The following is a 10,868-nucleotide window of genomic DNA, read 5'->3' on the forward strand; positions in this document are numbered from 1 at the left end:
AATAAAATTGCAAAAGTTCGCAGAGGAAGAGAAACTCACTGACAGGTCTGAGTATGCTTGACTAATTAAGCTACATGCACATTCAAAGTGGGAACCCTGGATCAAGCCAGATAGTCAATTGCTTTGGCTATTACATCATAACGAGAGACTAGTGAAAAGGTCATGAGGTAACCTTGCTCAGCTAACATGTTCAGTATCATTGACCTACAAAATGGCTTTTTCTTTTAAAATCATCTTAGATTCCCAGAAAGCAAATTGAATTTATAACATTCCCAGATCTCGAGCTCCCAGGGACAACACAAACATTCAACCCATGACACAAGCCAGTGTTCACTCAAATCAGACTATAAAGGGTTAATTTTCTATCATCTCTCTCTATATATACACACACACACACATATCTTCCAACTTCCTTGCTATGTCAGTTTTTTTCCTAGCCTATAAGGGTAATGAGACAGTCACATTCCACAACAGTCAAGATGAGGGAACTGAGCTTCATAAATTCAAATCTGCTCAGCGTGGGATACATGAAAATGTATCAAGATTGTTCTATGACGTGCATATTCCACTCAGCTTGTTAAGTTACAAGTTCTTTTCCTATTGAGTTTGAGTTTTGTTAAGAGTCTGCGATATAAACAGAAATTTAGTTATGAGCCGGATGGTGAAATATGTGTGCCTCTGGCGTGAGAAGGCGTACTGCTCCATATTCCACAAGTGAACAAATGTTATTACCTTATTTACACCGATCCATTGACACTAAGAACAGATGAAGGGCTTTTGCCCGAAACATCGATTTTCCTGCTCCTCAGATGCTGCCTGATCTGTCATGCTTTTCCAGCACCACATTCTCGACACTAAGAACAGCTGTCCCCAATTCTTCTGAACCAAGCACTTTCCTGCATTCTCTGCAGCAAATATGTCACATCTAAGGCTACATGCTTTCTCAGATTGTCAGCAAGAGAGTTACAAGAAAGATGAGAAGCTTCTTTACTCAGCGAGTTCTCAGAATTTGGAATGTGCTGTTTGGGAGAGTGGTAGAGGTGAATTCCATAGGAATGTTCAAAAGAGAGCTTGATATGTATCTGAAATGATGAATTTAGAGGGCTACAGTGATAGGGCTGGAGAATGTGATTAGCTGGGTAGCTCTTCCAGGAACAGGTACTGACACACATCAAATTGACTCTCTCTGTTCTGTAAAACTCTATGATTAATGTTGGAAAGTGAAGCAAAGAGTACGTCATTGCCCTATTGGTACCCTATCAACATTTCCTCCCACCTTTGCAATGTGGTAACAGTGTGTATCATGTACCAAGTGCAATGCAACAACTCATTTAGTAGACCATTCCAAATCCTTGACCTGTACAACCAAAAATTCAAGGGCTGCGGATATCTGAGAGCACCACCACCTGTAGCTTTTCTCCATGAATCATACTATTCTGACTTGGATCAGTATTACTGTTTCTTAACTGTCGCTGGGTCTAAATCCTGGAACTCTTCCCCACCCACCCCACAACCTCGAGCATAGTTGATGTACCTGCATCACCTGGACTGCAGCAGATCAAGAGGCAACTTTCTGACTGCCATTAGGCCCAGTCAGTAACAGGTCCTGTGAATGAATAAAAAGCAACATGGATTATGCTGAAAATCTACTGCTTCTTATGTTGGGAAAGTCCATGGAGCCACATTGCTTTGCATGTCTGGATAAGCTACTCATGCAGTATGAAGCAAATAAGTCTGCCTGGATGACCAACATTTTTGCTGCATAGATCAGGAAAGTGGACAAAATGTATTGATGGAAGAAAAGGAAGCTTATCTCCCTGATGACCTTGAAGATACCATTGAATGCCATTTTGCTCACACACCTGTTTCCCGAGCTGAAGCTGCAAGGGCTGTTGAGATGTTTCATGGTTTTGCAGTGCAGCTTGAAAACATGGAAGACACGTTTGGCTGGATTGATGATATGGCATGTCTCACACTCATTCAAAGCACACTAAGCAGAATAGACTACTGGGTTTTTCCAAAGCTAACTCCCAATATTTTTCAGTATCTTTTTCCAATTCTGTCTTGTCCAGTCTTTGTAAATTGTAAACACATTGAGAAATAAAAACATTTTTAATGCATTTGTTATGTTACTGAATTTTCATTTTCTTTGACACAGCATATTGGTAGGCAAATTGGCTTACCTATCTGTCCTGAAGCTCTGTCCACACTGATTATCAAGTATTGATTTATGGCTATTTTACTTTGCATAGTACGCCTATTACATATTTAAAATGAAGGTAATCATTTTTTAAAATCCATCTTAAGTTTAAAGACTAAAACGAGATATAAAACTGTCTCTCAGATAAATCTATTCCATTCGAAATTGTCTTCACATTTGCAGTAAGTCATCAAAGGTGGCTTTCCTGAAGCACTATGTTTATGTTAGCCTGGGGCCAATTGTTCAATCTTATCTTTGATAGCATGCAGCCAGAGACAAGATCCCCACAAGCATGGATACAGATATCTTTCATTACTCACACTGAAGCAGCATGTAATATTAATACCTCGTATGGGTAATTATTGCACATAGCTCAATTTGTACTCATTGGAGTTTAGAACAATGAGAGTTGTTGCATTGCACTTGGTACATGATTGAAATTTATAATATTCTTCGAGGGCTTGTTAGAGTAGATGCAGAGGGAAAGTAGGACCAGAAGGCATAATGATAGAGAAAGGGTCACCCTTTTCGAACAGAGATGAGGAGGAATACTTTTTCTCAGAGGATGGTGAATTTGTGGAGTTCTTTAAAGCAGAAGACAGTGGAACCTGGGTCATTAAGTATATCCAGGACAGATTTTTAAAAAATTCATTAAGGGAATCAATGATTTTGGGGAAAAGGCAGGAAAGTGGATTTGAGGATTATGTGATCAGCCGTGATCTCATTGAATGGTGAAGTGCACTTGATAATCCAAATGGCCGCCTTCTGCTGTTCCATCTTATGGTCTAAACCACAACTATTTATTAGAAAGTAAATTCAATCATACATAGCTTTACTTGTCTATAATTCCACTGAGTTTATGAATGCAGGTTGTTTGCTAGGGGACACAGATTTGAGGCTTGGCGATTGAGGTTGAACAGGTTGCATTGAGACTTGTTGCGAATCAGTGTCGCTGTTGCTGGACTGTCTTTTTGACAACTGAATGTTCTCTTCCCTCAGGAGTGAGTAACCTTGCATTCCGACATCTGATTGAGTTTACTTATACTGCCAAGCTGATGTTACTGCAGGAGGAAGAGGCAAGTGATGTATGGAAAGCAGCAGAATACTTGCAGATGGAAGAGGCTATGAAAGCACTCAACAACCGGTAACAAATCACTTCTGTAATTTTGTGTGTTCCTCAATATTTAGATCGTAACATTTTTAAATAGTTGCTGTTTGAAAGCTATAGCAACTGATTGAAATTTGAGGCATTGGCAAAATTCTTTGAAGAATGATAGGTTACTTAACTTCTGTGCTCTATCGTGTCCTTTCTGCTGACAGAGACTTGTTTTTGTCTAACACATTTCTCAAGCACTTCGCAGTGCCTCCTAAGCATTGACTTACTTTAAAGTGCAGTGTTTTCTAATGCAAACACATGTGATAACCAATTTCCATATTGCTAGAGCCCACTAACAGCAGTGGGGTGAAGGCCCCGTTATTTGAGTGTTGTTTGTTTTCTTATGTCTCACTGGGGTGGTATGCCATCAAAAAGAACTTAAATTTTTTAACATGCAAAATTCTCTGATGTACTTGTTTTTTAGATCCAGGTTGACTGAAAGCACAAACCAGGTTTCTGAACTTTACAGGAATTACTATTTATTACAAGTAAATAGACTGCAGCTGCAGATAAACAAATACAAACAGTCAACATATAACCACATCCAGTTAAAGTTCTAATTCCCTCCTAAACTTCTCCTTACAAACACAGGCAGATACAGCAAAATGGTTGATAGAGAAGGAAGGGAAGCAGTTTCTATTCGCATCTGAGATTATTCTTGTGCTGATTGGAGTGCTGCTTCTCACTCATCCTTTTTGCGATGTTTCTACTGATTTGTGGGAGGCACAGGGTACCTGCTTCACGTTTCTAATGAGCCCGAGACCCTTTACTTAAAGGCACAGTTTACTATATCTGCTAAAAGAAAAAGAAGCTGGCTTTCTTAAAGTGGGTTTTGGTACAAAGAACAGACAATGCTCCTGAGATAGTGGAGATCTAACTGCTTCTCCCTATCTTTATCTCAGCTCCATTATATTCAGTTATCTATGAACCAGTCACATAGTTATTGGCAAGGAGGAAGTCTTTGTCATCAATAACTGCTGACTTGTCCACAGACCAATCAACGTCTTATCGCTGGACGAATCTCCAGTTGTACACAGCTTGTCTGCACTTTCTCCCACTACTGCTGTACCAGCAGCTGTGTAAGCAATGCAATGCTTACAATGACAATAGTTGAAAAGCTCCTGTAATCCTTAACAACCTTTGAATTTAAAACAGTTCTTTTCCCATTTCAGTCCACAATCAAAAATACAGAAAAGTAAAAAAGAAGTATTTGGTGATTTTATGAATAGGCTTGTTGATTGAATGGGAGAGTCTAGATTAGAGTGGTGCTGGGGGCTTTTGTCTGAAATGTCGATTTTCCTGGTCCTCGGATGCTTTTCCAGCACTACTCTAATCTAGACTTTGATTTCCAGCATCTGCAATACTCACTTTTGCCTTGTTGGTTGAATGGGTCATTCATTCCATTGTTTTAGGGTTATTGCAAACATTCACCTCACTTAAACGTCTCCAATGAATTGCTTTGGAGAGCTGTGATCTGGTGCATAGACAACATATTCTTCTTTATTCCTAAACTGGTCCTATTTTAATCAAAAACATAATTGGAGAGATCCTTATTTCCTTTTCAGGACCTGATCTGATTGCTATGCTGTGCTACATGCTTGTGTTGTATTACATTAAAATCTCACTCGTAAGTACATGTATTTTAAAAAATTCATTCATGGGATGAGTGCATTATTAGCCAGACCATCACTTATTACCCATCTCTAATTGTCCAGAAGGCAGTTAAGTGTCAGTCAACAATGACTTCATGGCTATCATCTGACTCCTAATTCCAGATACTTACTGAATTGAAATTCCACTATTGCCATGGCAGCATTCGAACCCAGGTCCCATGATCATTACCAGGGTCTCTGTATTGATAAGTTGAATTCCTGATGAAGGGTTTTTGCCCGAAACATCGATTCTCCTGCTCCTCGGATGCTACCTGACCTACTGTGCTTTTCCAGCACCACACTCTTGACTCTGATCTCCAGCATCTGCAGTTCTCACTTTTGCCTAGTTGTTTCCAGTGGGATGTATTTAAAATTAAATATTTTTTTATTACACATATAATATATATGTAAAATATTTTTTGACCATTGGAACAGTCTAATTGACAGTCTAATTGACTGTCATAAAATATGTTTGCCATTTGGAATTTGCCCATTGTGAGATTTTCCAAGAACATAACTCTTTCTGAGCTGCAGGACTCTATTGTGCTTCCAATTAAGCCTGTTGGACTATAACCTGGTGTTGTGTGATTTTTGACTCTATTGTACTCTTCCTTATCTCACTTATTCCCTTGCTTGTGTCCTTGTCTGTGATACTCTTCCCGATGCCATTCACTCCCTCGTTATGTGTTCTTATCTGTGTTACTGTTCCCTGTCTCTCACACTGCCTCGCTCTGTGTCCTTATCTGTGTTACTCTTCCTTATCCCACTCATTGTCCTACTTTGCTCTTCAGAGACAATGCAGACTCACCGGCAAAAGCAAAGACATCTGGCAAGAGGAAAGCCAAGAAGCGGACAATAGCAGAAACCTCGAACGTCATTACGGAAACCCTGCCATCCATCCAAGAAACAGACACTGTAGAAATTGACCAGGAGAATGTCTTTGCTGCGGAGATTGTGGAGATCAACGCGGAAGAGATGGGAGAGGAGTCTGGGACTACTGTAATGGAAGCAGTGGAGAACCTGCCGACGGCAGATGACTCGATGCAGCCATCTGGTGATGCGGCGGGATCAGAACAACCGGCCGAATCGGCACTTGCTTTGCTTGCCGATATCACCAGCAAATACCAACAGGATGAGCTGGACAAGGAGCTGGAAAAGGAAGGGGAACGAGAGTCTGCAGGCCAGTCCCAGGAGGAGTCAGAAACGTCCATTGTAACAGAGGATGGGATCCACATTGTGGAAGTGCTGGCGCAGGGTGACAAACTGTTCTGTTGTGAGAAATGCAGCCGCTCCTTCAGACTCTTTTACCACTTCAAGGAGCACCTAAAGGTGCACTCGGGAGAGAACTATGTATGTCACCTTTGCAGCAAACAATACACACGGGAGAGTGCCTGGAAGCAGCACCTGTCCTCCCACCGAGAAGAGGAAGGTGGGAACAAGAAGCCACGGTGTGTCCGCAAAGTGCATGTGTGTCAGTACTGTGAGAAACAGTTTGACCACTTTGGACATTTTAAAGAACACCTTCGAAAGCATACGGGTAAGAAGTGTCAACAGTACTGTGCCTTTGCCCACAAATATCTTACTTTTATTCTCAAATCATTGAATGATACAAGACAGAAGATAGCCATTTGGCCCATTGTGTCTGTGTTGGCTGTTTGAATTATTTGGCCCTGTCCCCTCACCTGAAAATTCTTCTCCTTTGAGGATTTATCCAGTTCATTTTTGAAACTTATTATCAAATCTGCTTCCACTGTATCTTGAGCAAGTGCATTCAGTTCCTAACAATTAATAAAGGTGATAGTCACCTTAAGTCTGTATCCTCTCTGCTAATTCTGTTGCTTGTTGAAAGAATTTCTCCTAATTTGCTCAGTCAGTTCCTTCTCATCTCTGTCATAAATGGGCAACTCTTTATTTTGTAACTATGAACTCTATTCTTAACATTTCTCGCAGGAAGAAACAACCTTTCCACATTTTGATTAGTAAGGAATTCGAAGGTTACGGGGAGAAGGCAGGAGAATGGGGTTAAGAAACATATTTGCCAGGATTGAATGGTAGAGCAGATTAAATGGGCCGAATGGCTGAATTCTGCTCCAATATCTTATGGTCACATGCAACCTTTCATTTATTACTTTATCTGGAGGACAGCAAGGTAACTATTATTCTGGTTTCTGTTAGAACTTTAAAAATGTGTAATTGTTTTTATTCTGGGGGCAGGGGGAGAACATGGTATTTGGATTGTTCATTTCGCAGATGTGGACAAAGTCTTGGAGCATTGAATGGCAAAACCTACTCTTTTACTTCCTCAGGTGAGAAGCCCTTTGAGTGTCCAAACTGTCACGAGCGATTTGCCAGGAATAGCACACTGAAATGTCACTTAGTGGCCTGCCGAACGGGTACGGGTGCAAAGAAAGGAAGGAAGAAGATGTACGAGTGTCAGGTACAGAGCATTGAGTGGTACAGAGTACTGAGCAACAAAAGCTACCTATTTCCTAAAGGCCCACAGAGAGCAACATCAGCTTGCCTCCCTCTAGCCGCTGACTGGTAACAAAGCATTCCAAAATGCTTCGTGGGCATATACAAAAGAAAATTTACAGTATATGGTGAAATGAGGATAGAAGACTTAAAAACTTGGCTAAGCATTTTTCAGAAACTCTTACAGAAAGCTATGATAGGTGGAGAGGTTGAGGGCCTGGAATTCTGGACCCTAGCGCCCAGTCAAATGAAGGCTTGGCTGTCAATGCTTTTGGAATTCAAATCAGAGATGCCACAAAAATCAGAACGACCAGGAAGCAGAACCAGTGAAATACGGTGATCTTGTAGGGTTAGAAAAAGATACAGGGTTGGAAAAGTGAGGCTATGAACATAATTGAAAACAATGATGAAACTTGTTAAGTGATACGTATTATTACATGCCATGATGGGTGATGAATATTAAGAAATTTCTGACTGCGCATTTCACTACACTCTACAGATGTGCCATTATCATGAGTTGCAACATTGGACATTTTGTAATTGCTGCAGGTTGATAAAACAGAGCAGTATTCTGCATCAGATTAAACCGTGATGCTCCAATGCATTTCTGAAGCAGGTTTGCTGCTGATTTTTATTTTTTGGGCAGTGATGAGGCCACTTAGATGAGTGTCGTTATCAACGGGGCAAATCAAAGGCACTGATATCAGCTATGATGACAACTAGCAGTACCTGTGCCAGCGTGGGAGCCATTCAGAGGCTGCATTTCCACCATTGTTGGACTACAAGTGGCGGCTAAATTCCTTTTGCCACCTGCGTGGGTATTCTGATTTTGGGGTGACACCGCTAACTTGACTTGTTATTTTCAATCTCAGGTTTGCTCCAGCGTCTTCCCCAGCTGGGACCAGTTTAAGAATCATCTGGCAGTGCACACAGGCGAGAAACCCAATCACTGCACCATTTGTGATATGTGGTTCATGCGGGCCAGCGAACTGCGGCAACATGTCAAGGACGTCCATGGAGCTGCTGAGCAGGAAGTGGGTGAGGTGACGGAGATTGTCGTGCCCGTGGAGGTCATTGACACTGAGGCGATGGAGGGGGAGACTATCATTGAGCAGGTGACGGTGTAGGAGATGGCCATGAGAGTGGGGGAGGATGGGTTTGACACCCAGATCAAATTCTTCCACTCTCAACCAACCAGGCTGAGTGTGAGTGAGTGTGAGGAGAAGTTGCTGACCTGCAGTGGGGTTATCAACGGGGCAAATCAAAGGCACTGATATCAGCTATGATGACAACTAGCAGTACCTGTGCCAGCATAGGAGATGTTCAGAGGCTGCATTTCCACCACTGTCGGACTACAAGTGACGGCCAAATTCCTTTTGCTGCCTGACTGGAAAGAACTGCAGTGCAAGACTACACAAATTAAATCTTCTTGCCTGAACTCGTTTGGACTTCCATTGCTGCTGAGGTATTTATGTTGCCATCATTTAGTCCAGGGATGTGAAGTTTCTCGGTTATCAGGAACCATGGTAATTGATCAACTTGCATCCACTGGCTGAAAATCCCAGCCCACCACGTTTTGACTCCTAGCAAAGCAATATGGATGCACCACAGGTTGTACATGTGGCACTTTTGGTGGAAGCACCCTGTTGCAGTCACAGACACATATATACTGGGAGTCTTTGTCAATGTTAACTTCAATAGCCTGTGCTTTGTACATAGCTGGGGTTGCAGCCTGTCTGGTGTGCCGGAAGTGCTGGAATGTTTTTGAATGGATTATTGGTGCAAAGGGGAGAGGACCCTACTCGTGCTGGGGTCGTTCCAGTCATCCAGCTCACTTCTGTAAACATTCACAATGAACGCACAACAATTAAATCCATTTACAGGCCTGTCAATAAAAAACAGTGGCTGGTTCAGTAGACAGCAGGTCTATTGTCTTTCATTCACATAATTTCACATTGCTTCCTGTTTACTCCTCCTCTTACCTTGCAGCTTAACTGATTAATAGCTATCCAAGGAAGTCTGCAGCTCTCAATAACAAATGGTGTAAGGAGTGTGGCTATTGCATTCTGCCCTCTCTGCATCAATGGTTTAACCACTTAAAAAATGCCTTTAGGTCAGAACAAAATATGACACTGAATCACAGTAAGATCGTGGGGCAGATGGCCAAAAGATTAGTCAAACTGGTAAGTTTTTAAGAAACTATTTAAAGGAGAGAAAAACGGTGTGTCTTAAGAGAGGAAATACAAAGCTTGGGTCTGAGACAACTGAAGGCATTAACCTGTAAGCACTGTAGATTGGCCAGCATAGGGTGCCAGATGAGCAAGACTTGGTGTAAGTTAGGCAGTGGAGATTTTGAAGCTGAAAGTGAGGACTGCAGATGTTGGAAACCCAGAGTTTAGATTTGAGTGGTGCTGGAAAAGCACAGCAGGTCAGGCAGCATCCGAGGAGCAGGAAACGTCGATTTTCCTGCTCCTTGGATGCTGCCTGACCTGCAGTCCTTTTCCAGCACCACTCTAATCTAAACAGTAGAGATTTTGATTCAGAATTAGAATTAACTTTATTGCCATGTGCTCAAATGAATACAGTGAAAATTTTGCAATATCGCCGCTGACGGTGCCATCTTAGGTACAAGATACTTAAGTATTTGGTACAAAATTAAAAGAATAATAAATAAAAGTCCAGTATAAGGATATATGGAAAACAAAATTACTCAAATTATGGTCTTTTTCACTCAAGACCATTTCAGCGCCTAAACTCCAGACCGCACTTCACAGTTACAAGTGTCGCAAGTAGGAAGCCAGCCAAGAATGTGTTGCTATCAGAGATTAAAAATGTGTTGCTGGAAAAGCGCAGCAGGTCAGGCAGCATCCAAGGAGCAGGAGAATCGACATTTCGGGCATAAGCCATTCTTCAGAAATGAGGAAGGTGTGCCAAGCAGGCTAAGATAAAGGGTAGAGAGGAGGGACTTGGGGGAGGGCCGTTGGGAATGCGATAGGTGGAAGGAGGTTAAGGTGAGGGTGATAGGCCGGAGAGGGGGGGTGGTTGGGTTGGTTGGTGCGGTAGTCCCAGAGGTGTTCTCTGAAACGTTCCGCAAGTAGGCGGCCTGTCTCCCCAATGTAGAGGAGGCCACATCGGGTGCAGCGGATGCAGTAAATGATGTATGTGGAGGTGCAGGTGAATTTGTGACGGATATGGAAGGATCCCTTGGGGCCCTGGAGGGAAGTGAAGGGGGAGGTGTGGGCCCAGGTCTTGCATTTCTTGCGGTTGCAGGGGAAGGTGCCGGGAGTGGAGGTTGGGTTGGTGGGGGGTGTGGACCTGACGAGGGAGTTGCGGAGGGAGTGGTCTTTCCGGAAAGCTGGTAGGGGAGGGGAGGGAAATATATCCTTCG

The 10,868-nt window shown here is 42.4% G+C and overlaps 1 protein-coding gene across 1 annotated transcript; it reads left to right on the forward strand.

Annotated features, from left to right (window-relative positions):
* The first annotated feature begins 1,792 nt into the window (after positions 1-1,792).
* Positions 1,793-9,398, forward strand: LOC122539581 (zinc finger protein 131-like). The gene is made up of 6 exons (XM_043674580.1): positions 1,793-1,963; positions 2,159-2,165; positions 3,200-3,344; positions 5,800-6,545; positions 7,315-7,445; positions 8,353-9,398. Exons 1-6 carry the CDS (start codon positions 1,793-1,795, stop codon positions 8,605-8,607), a joined length of 1,455 nt encoding a protein of 484 aa, XP_043530515.1. The 3' UTR covers positions 8,608-9,398.
* Positions 9,399-10,868: the final 1,470 nt, after the last annotated feature.

This window comes from Chiloscyllium plagiosum, chromosome 2, assembly GCF_004010195.1.
Source record: "Chiloscyllium plagiosum isolate BGI_BamShark_2017 chromosome 2, ASM401019v2, whole genome shotgun sequence".
NCBI lineage: Eukaryota > Metazoa > Chordata > Chondrichthyes > Orectolobiformes > Hemiscylliidae > Chiloscyllium > Chiloscyllium plagiosum.

Excerpts from the sequence above, each read along its gene's own strand:
- LOC122539581 (XM_043674580.1), top strand. The coding sequence starts at position 1,793 with ATGGAAGAAAAGGAAGCTTATCTCCCTGATGACCTTGAAGATACCATT. Across the intron at positions 3,345-5,799 it reads ATGAAAGCACTCAACAACCG|AGACAATGCAGACTCACCGG; the intron begins GTAACAAATCAC and ends TTTGCTCTTCAG. Across the intron at positions 7,446-8,352 it reads AGAAGATGTACGAGTGTCAG|GTTTGCTCCAGCGTCTTCCC; the intron begins GTACAGAGCATT and ends TTTCAATCTCAG.